This window comes from Pristiophorus japonicus, chromosome 18 (genome assembly GCF_044704955.1).
Source record: "Pristiophorus japonicus isolate sPriJap1 chromosome 18, sPriJap1.hap1, whole genome shotgun sequence".
NCBI lineage: Eukaryota > Metazoa > Chordata > Chondrichthyes > Pristiophoridae > Pristiophorus > Pristiophorus japonicus.
The window spans coordinates 37979800-37998129 of NC_091994.1; the positions used below are offsets into that span (position 1 = coordinate 37979800).

An 18330-nucleotide genomic window follows, 5' to 3' on the forward strand; every position below is an offset into this window, starting at 1 on the left:
GGATGAATTAACTGCGCAGATAGCTGTTAACGGATATGATGTAATTGGCATCACGGAGACATGGCTCCAGGGTGACCAAGGCTGGGAACTCAACATCCAGGGGTATTCAACATTCAGGAAGGATAGACAGAAAGGAAAAGGAGGTGGGGTGGCGTTGCTGGTTAAAGAAGAAATTAATGCAATAGTAAGGAAGGACATTAGCTTGGATGATGTGGAATCGGTATGGGTGGAGCTACGGAATACCAAAGTGCAGAAAACGTTACTGGGAGTTGTGTACAGACCACCAAACAGAAGTATTGAGATTGGGGACAGCATCAAATAAGAAATTAGGGATGCGTGCAATAAAGGTACAGCAGTTAACATAGGCGACTTTAATCTACATATTGATTGGGCTAACCAAACTGGTAGCAATGCGGTGGAGGAGGATTTCCTGGAGTGTATTAGGGATGGCTTTCTAGACCAATATGTCGAGGAACCAACTAGAGGGCTGGCCATTCTGGACTGGGTGATGTGTAATGAGAAAGGACTAATTAGCAATCTTGTTGTGCGAGACCCCTTGGGGAAGAGTGACCATAATATGGTAGAATTCTTTATTAAGATGGAGAGTGACACAGTTAATTCAGAGACTAGGGTCCTGAACTTAAGGAAAGGTAACTTCAATGGAATGAGATGTGAATTGGCTAGAATAGACTGGCGAGTGATACTTAAAGGGTTGACGGTGGATAGGCAATGGCAAACATTTAAAGATCACATGGATGAACTTCAACAATTGTATATCCCTGTCTGGAGCAAAAATAAAACGGGGAAGGTGGCTCAACCATGACTAACAAGGGAAATTAAGGGTAGTATTAAATCCAAGGAAGAGGCATATAAATTGGCCAGAAAAAGCAGCAAACCTGAGGACTGGGAGAATGTTATAATCCAGCAGAGGAGGAAAAAGGGTTTAATTAGGAGGGGGAAAATAGAGTACGAGAGTAAGCTTGCAGGGAACATAAAAACTGATTGCAAAAGCTTCTATAGATATGTGAAGAGAAAGAGATTAGTGAAGATAAACGTAGGTCCCTTGCAATCAGATTCAGGTGAATTTATAATGGGGAACAAAGAAATGGCAGACCAGTTAAACAAATACTTTGGTTCTGTCTTCACAAAGGAAGACACAAATAACCTTCCGGAAATACTAGGGGACCGAGGGTCAAGTGAGAAGGAGGAACTGAAGGAAATCCTTATTAGGCGGGAAATTGTGTTAGGGAAATTGATGGGATTGAAGGCTGATAAATCCCCGGGGCCTGATAGTCTTCATCCCAGAGTACTTAAGGAAGTGGCCCTAGAAATAGTGGATGCATTGGTAATTATTTTCCAACAGTCTATCGACTCTGAATCAGTTCCTATGGACTGGAAGGTAGCTAATGTAACACCACCTTTTAAGAAAGAAGGGAGAGAGAAAACGGGTAATTATAGACTGGTTAGCCTGACATAAGTAGTGGGGAAAATGTTGGAATCAATTATTAAAGATGAAATAGCAGCGCATTTGGAAAACAGTGACAGGATCGGTCCAAGCCAGCATGGATTTATGAAAGGGAAATCATGCTTGACAAATCTTCTAGAATTTTTTGAGGATGTAACTGGTAGAGTAGACAAGGGAGAACCAGTGGATGTGGTGTATTTGGACTTTCAAAAGGCTTTTGATAAGGTCCCACACAAGAGATTGGTGTGCAAAATTAAAGCACATGGTATTGGGGGTAATGTACTGATGTGGATAGAGAACTGGTTGGCAGACAGGAAGCAGAGAGTTGGGATAAACGGGTGCTTTTCAGAATGGCAGGCAGTGACTAGTGGGGGGCCGCAGGGCTCAGTGCTGGGACCCCAGCTATTTACAAATACATTAATGATTTAGATGAAGGAATTGAGAGTAATATCTCCAAGTTTGCAGATGACACTAAGCTGGATGGTGCTGTGAGGAGGATGCTAAGAGGCTGCAGGGTGACTTGGACAGGTTAGGTGAGTGGGCAAACGCATGGCAGATGCAGTATAATGTGGATAAATGTGAGGTTATCCACTTTGGTGGCAAAAACAGGAAGGCAAAATATTATCTGAATGGCGGCAGATTAGGAAAAGGGGAAGTGCAACGAGACCTGGGTGTCATGGTACATCAGTCATTGAAAGTTGGCATGCAGGTACAGCAGGCGGTGAAGAAAGCAAATGGTATGTTGGCTTTCATAGCTAGGGGATTTGAGTATAGGAGCAGGGAGGTCTTACTGCCGTTGTGCAGGGCCTTAGTTAGGCCTCACCTGGAATAATGTGTTCAGTTTTGGTCTCCTAATCTGAGGAAGGATGTTCTTGCTATTGAGGGAGTGAAGAGAAGGTTCACCAGACTGATTCCAGGGATGGCTGGACTGTCATATGAGAAAAGACTGGATCAACTGGGCCTGTATTCACTGGAGTTTAGAAGGATGAGATGGGACCTCATAGAAACATATAAAATTCTGACCTCATAGAAACATATAAAATTTGGACAGGTTAGATGCAGGAAGAATGTTCCCGATGTTGGGGAAGTCCAGAACCAGGGGACATAGTCTAAGGATAAGGGGTAAGCCATTTAGGACTGAGATGAGGAGAAACTTCTTCACTCAGAGAGTTGTTAACCTGTGGAATTCCCTCCCGCAGAGAGTTGTTGATGCCAGTTCATTGGATATATTCAAGAAGGAGTTAGATATGGCCCTTGCTGCTAAAGGGATCAAGGAGTATGGAGAGAAAGCAGGAAAGGGGTACTGAGGGAATGACCAGCCATGATCTTATTGAATGGTGGTGCAAGCTTGAATGGCCGAATGGCCTACTCCTGCACCTATTTTCTATGTTTCTATGAATTCATAACAGTAGCTACATTAGTTGAGTAATGTTTTGGTGGTTGGTTGAGGAAGAAGAACCCCCTGCCCCTCTTCAAATGGTGCCATGGAATCTTTAACATGCAGGAGCTCATTTTAACGTCTCGCCTGAAGGAGATGGTACCTTTGACAATGCAGTACCCGCTTAGTATTGCAATGCTGTTAGTTTAGATTATGTGCTGAAACCATGGAGTGGTGTTTGAACTCATAATCTTCTCATTCAGAGGCAAGGTTGCTCCAAGCTGACACCTGTAGTCACTGCACAGAATAGTATTTCCAGCCCCTTCCCCCACAACTGAAGCCACCTTCCTTCTCGTTAAAGTCAATAACCAATGCTGTGGGTGTGCCGGGGGAGTTACCCTCCAGCTCCATGCCCATTCTTCATGTGTGCACTTGGGAGTGTCAGGCTTGCCTGTATGTGCTTATGGTCAGTTTCAATAGATGCCTTGTTTTGAATTTGTGGATTAGGAAATCTTCAGTGGTTTGGATCATGGGTGGTCTGGGGTCTGGAGCCCAGTTGTAATGTTTAATTGCTAAGATGGAGCAGCGCTTCGCCAAAATTAACAACCCGCTAACAAATCACAGAAATATCCGAATGAGCACGAGTGATGAACAGTAAATCCTATGTTTCAAAGTTGCACATTCCCAGAATTTCATTAACTGTCAGTTACAGAAACCCCCCCAAAATTCCTCCCTTTTCTGTTATCATTTGAATGTCACCTGTTTCCCTTATAGAGAAATCTGGTGAGAGTTGTGATTTCACACTGGCTTAACCAAGGGTTTTGGTTTCATGGAGCAATTTGTTGGAATCTGCGTGCACAAGGTAATGAAGTGGCTTGGGAAAGGGATCCTGAAAATACTCACCTTGTGTATCGAGGATCCCTGTACTGACCCTGAGGCTGGACCTGTTGGAACAGACAAACAAACTGAAGTGGACCGATTGCACCAAATACAGCGACATAAGATAGGTTTACATTTAGTCCCTCTGTATCTTAAGTTATAGGGGAGTGAAGCACTTATGCCAAATCCGTGCATTCATTGTTAAAGCTGGCTCCGAGTTAGAGCCTTCTATTTGTCATTACCTCTTTGGAAGATAACTTCAGGGCCACATCAGTCATTGGTCAAGAACGTTGGCTACTGGAATGCAGACTTGCACCTACCACTGTACTCAACTGTAGGCTCCAATCCCCTTGCTGCACAGGTCTGATTGTTACTGCTAGTGCTATTCTGACAGTGTGGCCACACTGACCCCTGGTGCCACATCTGCAATGTTGTTTTCACTGGGACTAGATGGAGACTACAGACTTTAAATGAATAGATCCAGGAGGGCTGTTGTTACGATCTCTGTGCTAATATTTCCCAGTTTGTTGGTCAAGAAATTAAGTTGAAGCTTTTCATATTTGACTTTTCAAAACCAGAAATTGACCACCTTGAGCAATTACATGACTCCAACTATTCTTCGGTTACCGTCTCTGAAGTGGCCCCACCACCTTCTCAGGGCGCCTAGGGATGGGCAATAAATATAGCTTTGTCAAGAACAAATAATGAAAAGGTTGACATGGAATTCATTGATAACTCATCTAGTAAAAGGGCCTTTTCTTTAAATGCTCTCTTTGGCACCAGAAAACTTTCAGATTTTGCAGGGTGTAAAGACTATCATGGATTAGTTGTTTTTTTATAATACTTGTTTTAATATCTTATAATCATCAGTAATGGATTTATAATCGTATGTAAGAATTACATTTAAAAATCTGTAATCATCAATTGTATGCAATGATAACCTGAATTATATTTGACATGTAACCCTTTTGATTATAATTAAAAATCTGTGAGTAAGCTGTAACCAGTCAGCCTTGGGTGAGAAAAAAGGCTCCCATGGTCGAATAGAGTCAGCTAGCCTGGGAACCAAGGTTAAGTCCAGCTGCCACTGTGTTGGAATGTTATAACTGCAGTGAATTAAATATATAGGCCTCTCACAGCGAACAGCATGGACACCATGGGGACACCTTCCTTTTGTATTGCCATAACTACCCCAGATATGAGTCTTGATGCTCAACAAAAGATGATGTAAGGGTGTCATAAGACCAGAATCTGCGTAAGCCAAGGTGCTGCGGTTGTGGCATCTTTATGATTGGTGTTTGAGTTTTGGGTGTAAGCCAGTGATTGGTTCAGGAAGACACCATAGAATTTGAATGTGAGTAAGGGTATAAGAAGGGGGCCTTAACAGGCACAAATTGTAGAAGTTTTCAGGAGTAGAAGATTTTGGAAAGAGTAGAGGAAATATGAAGGAGACACGCAGGAGACAATGAGAGACAAGAGCTGCAGGGTACAGCTTACTCACGGTTGCGGCTTCTACCCAGAGTATAACGAGTAATATAAGCTTCAATTATACTCTGTAAATACTAGCGGGAATAGTGTAATGTATTAAGTCTTGCTTGTGCTGAATAAAATCAAATCAGTGTCCCCAATATGGGTAAACATTGAATCATTGGAACCAGGATCCCTCTGGCATCTTATAAGGGGGTTCCATTTGACTCAAGATTCCAGTTCCCTTTCGTTGGTTAAACTTTAACCATCCATCGCTTCGCATACCTGTGATTGTGAATAGGCCTTTGGTGCAGCATGGACTGCTGCCGAGGAGATTTGGGATGCTTCAGTCCTGATTGGTTCAGAGGATCTAGTGATTGCAGGCCCATCTAGCCTGTCATCCAGTTCATTATCTGTGTAAGCCCCACCTTCTCCATCTGTGTCCTCATAATCACTGTTTGCCCTGCTCTCATCACAGCTGAGATAATCCATGCTCACACTGGTCGATCGGTTCAGCAGCTCCAGGTCTTCAATTCCTACTTCTTCAGTCTGAAACATAAAGTACAGAATCAGAAAAGGCCACTTGGCCCATTCATCTTAGTCCAACCCCACCCATTTAATCTCCTTCTACAGCCCATGTATAATTTACCCTATCATAGACTCCAACCCACCCATCTAATTTCCTGCAACAGTCCATGTACAATTTACCTGATCACAGACTCTACCCTGTTCATTCGATCTCTTACAGTCCAGGTACAATCTACCCTGTCATAGATTCTACCCCACCCATTTAAACTTCTTCTACAGCTCATGTTCACTTTACCCTATCATGGACTCTACATGAATACTCATAGATTCCAACGGTAATCAAGCAAAACTCTATAGAATAGTTTTTCATCCTCACATCTCCATTATTCCTGCTGTTCCTGCAAGTAACATTTCATTGCTCTCCCTCCACCATTCAAAGGCCCAGCAGCAGGGGACCCATTGTGTCACAAAATGAAATAGGTTAAGAATAATGCAACAAAGTTTCTTTGATAGATTTTCTACAAAATCTTTTGAAAAAGACTCCACATAAAATCCTACAATTTTGGTGATGTTGCTTGAGCGAGGAATCTTAGCCAGGACACTCGGAGATCTCCCTGCTCTTCTTTGAACAGTGCTCCCAGCTGAGTCAAGCACACAAAAGAGTGCTGACAGGCTGTTCTTCATGGGTGGCATCACTGCAGATCCTGAAGTGCCCTCAATTGATGTCCACTTCCACGCACTTTCTAGTGATCAGGAGTCGGAATTGTTACTGATTTTCCCTTCTCCAACTCAAGATTACTGATGCCAATTGCAGAATGGCAGCTGCTGCTCTGGCTGGAGTCGGATAACTCAGCACAGAACCTGGGACCTTCCTGGTGTTTAGGCTCAGTACAGTTCAAGGTGCTCTTCTAACTGACTTATTGAGGAAGCTTAAGGTAAACCATCTGAAACGACATGCTCCACAAGAGTCGGAATATATTTTTACCGCTGGCATTTGGGCTTTGTTCCATGGAGTACAATCACTGCAAGTTTCAAAGAGGAAAAAGTACCTTTTCTTCAGGAAACCACACGGGTTGAGTCTGCTGCTCCTTGATTGTTGCTTTCAGGGCTTCATACCACGCACTAGAACCAGAATTCAGATTTATTTTACCTGTGAATAAAATCCATAAAATTAAAGAATGTATTTATTCAGAAATCTATTCAGAACAGACAAAGGTTCTATTTGGACTCATATCTGAACCAGAGTCGGAACAAACTGGGAATTTGCATAGATGTGGAAGGGCATTATAGAGGCCACCCTGTGAGGCTCCACTGATGGCACAGAATGGTGACCATGGGCCAGGGTTATGGCTGTAGCACTGCAGCCTAGACTCTCACCCACACTCACTGCTAGCGAGGCTGTCAACAGAGCTTTGCAAAATGATCCCTTATATTGTTATTTGAGAAACCCAGGAGAAGGGCTGACAGCCACAGTACAGGACGTCACTACGGCTAAAAGAGACAACAAGAATCAAGAAGAGATAAGTTGATGCCTAGTGATTATAGGAGGAAAGGAAGACAGTACTTGTATGCCCAGTCTTTATCTGTGCTATTTTAGTGCCGTGCTGCTGTGTTTAACCGATTGTAAGCTGGTCACGAGGCAAGCTCGGGAATCGCTACTATTCAGTCGGGCCCTCATGTATTTGAGGACCAGCTGCCAGCATTGCTGAGGCCATGTGCAAGATTGAGCGAAGCAGGCTCGAGGGGCCGTATGGCCTACTCCTGCTCCTATTTCTTATGTTCTTATCACACGATGAAGAAGGCCCTTCATCCTGTTTGATCTCATCCTTCCAGAAAACCAAGCTCCATTACAACATCCAACTGTTTCTTAAACGAGTGCAGTGTTGAAGGGTTCCCAAAAATTCCCATGAGTCCCTCTCCCTGAAAATTAAAGAAAAGCTCCTTTTGGACAGTTAAAAATGAGCTTTGGATTTTTCAAGTGGAGATCTAAGTTTTAAAAGGAAAAAGGCAAAAGGGGGCCAACCTCATGGAAACTCCCCCAGTGTTTGGACTTTTTGAAAAGAGAATTCAAAATGGACCTAAATTACAGAAGCCTGAGATCCCCTAAACATCGATGGGAAGGAGCATATCAATTTTAAGATTCTACAACATTTTGACTGCGAAAAAGAGTTACCGAATACAGGAAGTAGGGCTAACCTCTGTGAAGCAAATTTGTGTATTAAGGATCCCAGACTGTCTGGGGGAACTATGCAGCACCAATTCACCTCCTAAGAGATAATCAAATTACCAGCCATTATCTAAACTACAGAACTCAGCCAAAATATGCAAGAAGCCAATCAACCACAATGGAAATCATGGGCCCAACTAGATGGCCAGGAAACTGGACAATCCTAAAACAATGCAAAACCAGTGATAGCACATTATCACACCCTAATCGAGTTACTGCTGACTAGCCCACCAAAAACACTGACAAAGGAGACATTGAAAATCAATGGACAGAACAGTTTAAACAAAGCCCAAGAACTAATTTGGCTCGAAGATAAGGAAGCCTGTTTTAGTATAATTGAAGGCCTGTTCTGGCAGTTAGGGGTGCTTCTAGAGACACTATTAAGGTAGCAGTCTCGTTACACAAGTTTAACAACAGCCTCGAAAAGTGGGACCCTGAAACATCGGCGAAAAGAATCTCTAAAACCCAGAAGGACAACACCACGACAGCAAATAGGCTTTCAAAACGACTATCGGAAAGTTTTGGACCATCGCGCCCAATCAAACAGTCAACCGGAACCAACCCGACAAAACCGAAGAAAAACCGAAGATTTTTCCACTCTTCAAGCTGGTCCTACGCTACCAAGGGGTAAAACATTACCTAACGGAACTTTTAAGACTACCCTGACCAAGGAAAAGTGAATACTCACCCCACAAGTCCAATACGCACCTTACCGCATCAGCGGACTCAGCCCAACTGAAGAAGTGATGCAGGTTGAAGTCCCCAACGAGGTCCGGGCTACAGACTACAGAACCCGGACAACTAAGGCGAACCCCAGAGTTTGGAACAGGACCAGGTCAACTGAGGCGAACCCCGGAGTTGGAACTGTCAAAAGGGAATTGGTGAGCATGGTCCCTGAAACCCCAGAATTCTAACCTAGCTAGATAGTGGGTCTGGGAGGTTGGGTTTTTTCTTACTGTTCTGACCTGTTGATGTTCTTGTGTATTTTCCCCTTCCAGGTTTAGTGCATAAGTATTTTGGGAGATGGGAGGACTGTGTTCTTTTAATCTGTTATATGTGTTATGTGTTCTTCCCAAATATAGAGCATTTGAGTTGCCATTTCTCCCTATTTATACCTGATTACTGTGATTATTAAAAACGTGCCCTTTTACTCTGTTTGAACACAATAAAACCAATTTTGCATCCTACCCAACTGACTCTGTCTTAGTTTCTCACAACCCCCAAATCAGCCCACAGTCTAGAATCCAGGATGTGGGATGCCTCGAAAACACCAAGGAGTCAGGGAAACTTGACCAAAACACCACCCTCTACAGTGTCCTGACCTCAACCCCTTCCAGCTGTTGATTACCCTCGATGTAAAGAAATATTTCCTGACATCTGTTCAAAACTTGCTCTCCACAGCCCTGACCTTGTGCCCTCATGTCCTGCTGGCTTGGCATATCTTAACAGACTGTTCTGGGTTTACTTTCCCTAACCAGTTGAATAGCTTTTTTACACCTCTATAATGTACTCTGTGAGAACAGTCTTTGAGGCTGACGAGCCCCAGTTTATGTAGTCGTTCCTCATAGCTGTCTCGGGGGCCACCATGACTCTGATTGGAGGGGGCTGCAGACCATGAAACATAGCTCCCTAAAATAAATTACATTAGCTGAACAGGAGCCAGGGCCATACACATACAAATTATAGGGGTGGGGTAACTGAGTTCAACTAATGTCCCGCCCCCCAATTCTCAGATAGAAGATGTTTTCCTCCCCATCTCTCCTGAAGGTGCTCCTGCTGAGTTCAGTTTCACAGAGCTTGTGGCAAAGTACCTTACCCAAGTGTCTAAATTACATGGAATTACATTGAAAGTACAACACATTTGGCCCAACTGGTCTGTGCCAGTGTTTATGCTCCACACGAGCTTCCCCCCCCCCACTACTTCATCTCACCCTATCAGCATATCCTTCGATTCCTTTTTCCCTCACGTACTTTTCTACCTTCCCCTTGAACTTAAATTTAATTATTGTGGACTGTAGGTATTGACCGGTATTTTAACTGCCGTGTCCTAATATTAATGTGGGGATAGATCAGTTCTCAAGATGGCATTCCCATTAAACACAAAGTGGGTAAATTCAATCACCACATTATGTGCAATATGGAAATTAAGCCACAGATCAAATGTAGCCAACAAGTTAATTTTTTGAGGTGTCCAATAGGTTTGAGCTACCTTTATTGAAAACATTCCAGGAATTTAAGAGCTGCGGCAACAACAGATAATCATAAATCAATCAATGTAAGGATGCAGGTGAAGAATGACTGCACCGAAGTATCTCGTGTACTGGAAGCTGAAGCGTTTACCTGTGAAGAGGTGAGACCAGTACTTCCTCAGTTTTACAGCCTGGTTGTAGAGACTCTTGGAGCTTTTCCTTGACTGAGGGTAGAGGTGCTGACGCATGGCTTTAACTTCCTGTTTGTTCTCTGGGTTGAAGAACACCACAATCGGATACCACTTGACGTAGTTTAGTCGCTCTATGGCTGAAGGTGTGATGTCAAGCAGGCCATGTTTGTTCTGTGAATTGATTAACATTACATTTCACACCTTGTGTCATTTCGCAGAAAACTCCAGCATTTTGCCTCCTTAAAAAATTATTATTTTCCATTGCCTCCCCTCTCCTAAAGCTGTTAGGGTGCGCTTCTGCGCTTCTACGTGCCTTTGGTTATCCTCCAGTACCTTCCAAAAATGGCTCTTCTTTAAGTGTGAGCATAAATAGTGAGCGTGAGAAAGTTATTCAACCAAAGGGAAGTATTACAACCAAAACTGCGGCCCTTTGAGCCTGTTCCGCCATTCAATTAGATCATGGCTAATCTATGTCTTAACTCCATCTACCCGCCTTGGTTCGGTAACCTTTAATACCCTTGTCTAAAAAAAAACTATCAATCTCAGTTTTGAAATTTTCAATTGGCCGAGCCTCATCAGCTTGTTAAGGGAGAGTTCCAGATTTCCACTTCCCTTTGTGTGAAGAAATACTTCCTGACATCATCCCTGAACGGCCTGGCTATAATTTTAAGGTTAAGGCCCTTTGTTCTGGACTTCCCACGAGGAAATATTTTCTCTCCATCTATGCTCATTGATGTCCACATTTGCACATACAGGATTGGGTGCTGTGGCTGATTTTCTCCCTTTCTAATCCTGAGGCACTAAGACCAGTTGTATTGCCCCAACTGATCTATATCTTTTCTGGTCTATATCTTTGGAACAGAGGAGGCTGAAGGGAGACCTTATTGAGATGTATAAAATTATGAGGGGCCTAGATAGAGTGGACAGGAAGGATCAATTTCCCTTGGCAGAGGGGTCAACAACCAGGGGGCATGGATTTAAAGTAATTGGTAGGAGGATTAGAGGGGATTTGAGGGGGGATTTTTTTCACCCAGAGGGTGGTGAGGGTCTGGAACTCACTGCCTGAAAGAGTGGTAGAGGCAGAAACCCTCACCACATTTAAAAAGTACTTGGATATGCACTTGAAGTGCCGTAACCTGCAGGGCTATGGACCATAAGCTGGAAAGTGGGATTAGGTTGAATAACTCTTTGTCGGTCTGCCCAGACACGATGGGCCGAAATGACCTTCCATGCTGTAAAATTCTATGATTCGATATTGCTCAGGCCATGCATTTGCCCACTGAGCTATTGATGGGCTGCTTGTTAAGAAATGTGCACAAGGGATGATTAACTGTTACACAATCAGCAGACTTCGCCTCACCTTTTGAGAGATAAGCCGCACAGTTTCAAGTTTGATGATGGACGACGATCCCTCTTCTGTCATATCCCTCTGTACCGTTTCTAGAATGGACAGGTTGTAGGATTAGAGAGCGCCCAGTACATCCATGGTGATCATAATACAACCCAGGTGCAGCAGTGAATGCTAGCGGATAACCTGGCCATTGATCTCAAACACTGTTTGTGAGATCTTGCTGTGCACAAGATTTGCCTACATAACAACACTGACTACATTTAAAATGTAATTCATTGGATGCAAAGTGTTTTGGGACATCCTGAGAATGTGGTGAGGCATTATACAAATGCAAATTTTTTCTTTCTTATTCAGTGGCTATTTATGGGATATAATGGGCCCAAGTTTCGGGTGGAGTTGCTCCTAGTTTTTTGGAGCAACTAGTTTAGTTTGGAGTATGTTAGAAATTGCAATTCTCGGATATTAGTTTGCTCCCGTTCTAATGAGTTAGTTTAGGTTGGCTTTAGGTAAGGTACTTTTTTTTCAAAAAGGGGGTGTGTCCAGCCACTCAGGCCTGTTTTGCAAGTTTCGGCAGTGAAAACTTACTACAAACTAACTTAGGATGGAGTAAGTGTCCACTTTTGTAAGTTCTGAAAAACCTTACCTAGAGTTAAGTTTAGTGCAGGCACAGCCAGAGACAGCGGATGGGAAACATTAAACACAAAGGACATATCAACATCACCACAGGGCGGGGGGGAAGGGAAGTTAGAGGATTTTCCATAAACACCTTCACAACAACATTAAAGAAGCAAAGTACATTTAAAGCACTAAGCACTAAACAAAGCAGTATATTTAAAGCAACAAGCACTAAACGAAGCACAAAAAGTAATAAGCAATTAATTAATAAAAAGTAGAAGGAATCCTGCACCTAAAGCACCAAGACCAAAGTAATAAGCAATCAATCAATTAAAAATAGAAGTCCTACCTTTATGTGAAGGGAAGGTGTCTCTGTCAGTGTCTCTCTCTCTCTCTGTATCTGACAGTGAGGGGTGGGGGGGGTGATGTGTGTGTGTGTGGGGGGGCTGTGTATATGGGGGGACTGTGTGGGTGGGGGTGTGGGAGGGTGTGTGTGTGTGGGGGGCTGTGTGTGTGGGGGAGCTGTGTGTATGGGGGGACTGTGTGGGTGGGGGTGTGGGAGGGTGTGTGTGTGTGGGGGGGTGTGTGTGGAGTGGGGGTGGGTGTGAGGGGGGAGGCTGGAAGGAGGCACCTCTGCTCTCTCCTTCAATCATTTCGAGTGCCCACCAACCCACGCTCCTCCATCCCTTGCCATGCTCCCCCTCCCCATCCCTTGCCACGCTCCCCCCCCCTCCCCACCCCACCCCGGTACCCACGCCACCCCCCCTCCCCACCCCCCCACCCCGGTAGACACGCTCCCCCCCCTCCACATCCCTGTTGCCACACTCCCCCTCCACCCCGGTACCCACACTCCCCCCCTCCCCACTACCCACGCTCCCCCCCTCCCCACTACCCACGCTCCCCCCCCTCCCCACTACCCACGCTCCCCCCCCTCCCCACTACCCACGCTCCCCCCTCCCCACTACCCACGCTCCCCCCCTCCCCACTACCCACGCTCCCCCCCCTCCCCACTACCCACGCTCCCCCCCTCCCCACTACCCACGCTCCCCCCCCTCCCCACTACCCACGCTCCCCCCCTCCCCACTACCCACGCTCCCCCCCTCCCCACTACCCACGCTCCCCCCCTCCCCACTACCCACGCTCCCCGATCCATTGCGCAGGCGCGCATGCTCCAACGCGCCTGCGCAACGCTGCCGGCACTGACAAGAAGGCATGATCCCTAGCCCCGCCCCCCCCCTGCAGGCTGCGATCGGCTTGCTCCACCCCCGGGAGACTGCGCTGCGTCACGCCACGCTCCAGGAGGACCGGAGAATTGCTGAAGAAGATTCCGGCGCACCTTCGAGCCCAGGCAGGTCACATAAGTCTCAGAGGTGCGCCGTTTTCGCCAGAAGCAGAAGCTTGGGCCCATTATGTGGATTGGAATTAATCAGTACATTAAACTACGGCATGGTACTAAGTTCAAAGTACATTAGATTCCTTTGTGGAAAGAGGCTTGCTTTTGCAAACTAAAGCACAGGTTCAATGCACAAATTATGGATGTTCACACTGAGGAATATGTGCAAGTGTTAAGACTGTAGAGGAGTACAATCTTCTGCAAAAAGATTTAGATGCACTGGGGGAGTGGCAAATCTAGATAAATGCAATGTGATGTATGTAGGCAGGACAAACTTACCATTTACAGGGAACAATACTGAAATTGTTCGAGAGAGAAAAGGATCTAGGTGTTATTGTGCACAGATTACTTAAGTTTCACAGCCAATGCAGAGAAGCCATAGCCAATGCAAACAGGGTATTAGGTTGTATTAATAGAACCATTCAATACAAGTCACCATTCTGTCCTTGTGCAGGGTATTAGTTAGACCGCATCTAGAGCATTGTATCCAGTTCTGGTTCCCTCACATGCTGGGTGACATAGTGGCCTTGGAAAAGATTCAGAGGAGAGCCAGATGAATGATTCCCATCTTAAACATCCTAAATTACTCAGATAGGCTTAAAGAGCAGTGTAGACTTAGAGGTTACCTGATAGAAGTATATAAAATAATGAAAGGCTGGATTGTTTACCCATTGATGGATTATTTCAGTTTGACAGATTGGGGAGGACCAGAGATCAAATATTTAAACTATGCAAGAGTAGGAATAGGCTAGATGTTGGGCAGGTCTTCTTTTCCCAGAGAGCAGTGGTGATGTCATTGAAACATACAAAATTCTTACAGGGCTTGACAGGGTGGATGCAAGGAGGATTCCCTGGCTTGGGAATCGAGAGCCAGGTGTCACAGTCTCAGAATAAGGGGTCGTCCCTTTAGGACATAGAAACACAGAACCATAGACATCTACAGCGCAGAAGGAGGTCATTTTGGCCCATCGTGTCCGCGCCGGCCGACAAAGAGCCACATGGCCCTCAGTCAGCAGCCCTGAAGTTACATATAAACCTATGAACAATGAACAATGGCGGAAAAGTAAAGAGCATCCGGCCCAACCAGTCCACTCCACACAACTGCGACATCTGTTGCACCTAAACATTCTACACTCCACCCCAACCCGAGCCATGTGAGAGGCAAAAACCAGATAACAACCCAGGCCAATTGGGGAAAAAAATCTGGGAAAATTCCTTTCCAACCCATCCAGGCGATCAAAACTAGATCGAGATGAGAAGAAATTTCTTCACTCGGAGGGTAGTGAATCTTTGTAATTCTCTACCACAGAGGGCTGTGGAGACCCAGTCATTGAGTTTATTCAAGACAGAGATCGATAGAGTTTTGGATTTTAAGGGATATGAGGATAGTGCAGGAAAGTGGATTGAGGTGGATGATCAGCCATGATCTTATTGAATGGCGGAGCAGGCTCAAGGGGCTGAATGGACTACTCCTGTTCCTATTTCTTTGGCCTTTGGAATAAGCTGTCACTTGTGTGGTGTGTGTTGACTCTCTGCGCACCTTCAGAAGAGAGCTGGGTTGTGCTATAGCAGAGACACCTTATAAAATGTACACAATGTACCAGTTACCACAAGTATGGCCAATGTGTCCTGGATTAATTTTGATCGCCTGGGGCGTGGGGGGGGGGGGTGGGGGTGGTGTCGGAGAGGAATTTTCCAGATGTTTTACCCATTTTGGCCCTGGAGTTTGTTCCCTCTGTTTGATTTCCTCTCCCATGAGATTACGTGGCTGTGGGGAGATAGGAAGCATCTAGTCTTTATTCTCCAGGCAGCAGGAATGTGGGGAAGGGTTAATGGACCAGCTGAGCTTTATGTACCCGTCATTTTCTATATTTACATGAATTGAAAGAGAGAGAGGAATACCAGAGGGAGTTGATCTCTCTTGGGTAGGGAATGACTTTTGGTTGCAACCCTGATCCCTGTTGTATTTCCAAAACAACCAACACTTGGTTCTCATTTCATGTTTTGGAATGATGAAAGGCAAGAATGGGCCTGCTGGACTGAGCTAGTGAACTAACACCAACCGATCCATCACTGACCAAAAGCACCTCTATTTCCAGGATGGGTAACTGAAGTCACAGCAAGAAGAATACTCACGGGCAAGCTCGAACTGATCAGGCAGATCATTGGCCAGTTTCTGAGTAGCAATATCTGAGATTGGACCAAGAATCACAACAGGCCTTTTATAACTGGCTGTAACAAAGAAATTAAATAATGAATGCAAAATAAATATAGATTAATAAATACTACAATTTCTGGACTTCAGGGAAAATAAAATACATATTTTACCTGAAACATTAACGGTTTCTCTCACCACGGATGCTGCCTCCCTGCCTCTACTGTTCCCAGCATTTTCTGTTTTGTATCGGATTCCAGCAATCGCAGTATTTTGCTATTGTACTTATTTTATTTAGTGGATATAATATCCATTTAGAAGTGGGAGTTCACCTCAGGCAGGTTTGCCTCCCCGAGACTGAGGCAAAGTGGGGCTTTGTTAACATTAAATTCCCTGTCCTTCAGCTGGAACATCAAACTGAAGCCCTATCTGCCTTTTGCAATGGTTCAGATGGATGTTTAAGATCCCATGGTGCTATTCGAAGAAGGATAGAGGGTTTTCCTAGTCCTGGTCAACATTCCATCCTCATCCTACATCACCAAAAACAGATTAACTGGTCAGTCATCTCTTTGTTGTTTGTATGAAATGGCAGCGCTGTTTTCCTACATAACACCAGTGACCGCACTTCAGAGTAAATCCGTCTATCCAAAGTGCCCGGGACATTTCTGAGAGATGTGATAAGAAAGAAAGTACTTGCATTTTACACAGCGCTCGACACAACGTCAGGACATCCCAAAATGCTTCAAAATACTTTTGAAATGTAGTCACTGTTGTAATGGAGGGAAAGGCGGCAGCCAATTTGTGCACAGCAAGCTCCCACAAAGAGCAATTAGATAAATGATCTGATGATCTGTTTTAGTGATGTTGGTTGATGGATAAATGTTGGCCAGGACACCTGGAGAATTCTTTTGCTTGTCTTTGAATCTTTTGCATCCACCTGAGAGCAGATGGGGCTGTTAAACATCTCATCCAAGAGACAGCACCTCCAACAGTTCAGCACTTCCTCAGAACTGCCCCTCCGGCAGTGCAGCACTCCCTCAGTACTGCCCCTCCGACAATGCAACACTCCCTCAGTACTGCCCCTCCGACACTGCGGCGCTCCCTCAGTACTGCCCCTCTGACAGTGCAGCAGTCCCTCAGTACTGTCCCTCCAACAGTACAGCACTCCCTCAATACTGCCCCTCCGACACTGCGGCGCTCCCTCAGTACTGCCCCTCTGACAGTGCAGCATTCCCTCAGTACTGCCCCTCAGTGTTGCACTAAAGTGTTATCCAAGATTATGATTTCAAGTCTCTGACTGAGAGCTGAAAGTATTACCACTGAGCCAAGGCCAATAAAGTGCTGGATTAATGTAAGCCTATCTTGAAGAAAAACTCAACACCTTCCCTGAATCAGCAAATGCAGTTGAGTAAAGCAACAGCCAGGTGTGAGTCCCACACAGCACTTCCAGGCACCACCGCCAATTCCATCCTTTCAAAAAACTGTAGGTTGAGTGTTGCACAAAACTACACTTATAGCAGCAGAATGGGCGGCGAGGGTTAAACCAGTCCGGGATCCGAGACTGAGGGATCCGAGACTGAGAGGGATCTGGGACTGAGAGGGATCTGGGACTGAAAAGGATTTGGGACTGAAGGGGATCTGGGACCGAGGGATCTGGGACTGAGGGAGATCTGGGACTGAAAAGGATCTGGGACTGAGGGGGATCTGAGACTGAGGGGGATCTGGGACTGAGGGATCTGGGACTGAGGGGGATCTGGGACTGAAAAGGATCTGGGACTGAAAAGGATCTGAGACTGAGGGGATCTGGGACTGAGGGGGATCTGGGAGAGAGGGATCTGGGACTGAGGGATCTGGGACAGAGAGTGATCTGGGACTGAAAGGGATCTGGGACTGAAAGGGATCTGGGACTGAGGGGGATCTGGGACTGGGGGATCTGGGACTGAGGGGGATCTGGGACTGAGGGATCTGGGACGGCGAGGGATCTGGGACGGAGAGATCTGGGATGGAGGGATCGGGGACAGAGGGATCTGAGACTGAGAGGGATCTGATTTTATATGGTGTTCCTAGAATCATACTGCAGAGAAAGAGGCCATTTGGCCCATTGTGCCTGAGCGGCTCTTGGAACGAGCAATCCAATTAATCCCATGCTCCTGTTCTTTCCCCACAGTCCGACAGATTTTTTTCCTTTTCAAGTATCTATTCAATTCCATTGTGGAAGTTACTATTGAATCTGCTTCCACCACTCTTTCAGGCAGCGCATTCCAGATCATAACAACTCACCGCGTAAAAAAATGCTCCTCATTCATCTCCCCTCTGGTTCTTTGGCCAATTATGTTAAACGTGTGTCCTCTGGCTACCTACCTTTCTGCTATTGGAAACAATTTCTCATTATTTACTCCAAAAGACTTTCTGATTTAGAACATCTCTATTAAATCTCCCTTAACCTTCTCTGCTCTAATGAGAACAATTCCAGCTTCTCCAGTCTCTCCACA

The 18330-nt window shown here is 45.3% G+C and overlaps 1 protein-coding gene across 1 annotated transcript in view; it reads right to left on the reverse strand.

The window, feature by feature from the left end:
- Nucleotides 1–18330, reverse strand: part of LOC139229206 (tight junction protein ZO-3-like) — a 47176-nt gene that overhangs the window by 3923 nt on the left and 24923 nt on the right. The window contains exons 14-19 of the mRNA XM_070860862.1: nucleotides 15820–15915; nucleotides 11685–11764; nucleotides 10285–10495; nucleotides 6767–6867; nucleotides 5475–5738; nucleotides 3747–3787 (exon numbers count right to left, since the gene is read on the reverse strand). Of these exons, the coding sequence (XP_070716963.1) occupies nucleotides 3747–3787; nucleotides 5475–5738; nucleotides 6767–6867; nucleotides 10285–10495; nucleotides 11685–11764; nucleotides 15820–15915 (793 nt within the window). The remainder of the gene's footprint in view (nucleotides 1–3746; nucleotides 3788–5474; nucleotides 5739–6766; nucleotides 6868–10284; nucleotides 10496–11684; nucleotides 11765–15819; nucleotides 15916–18330) is intronic.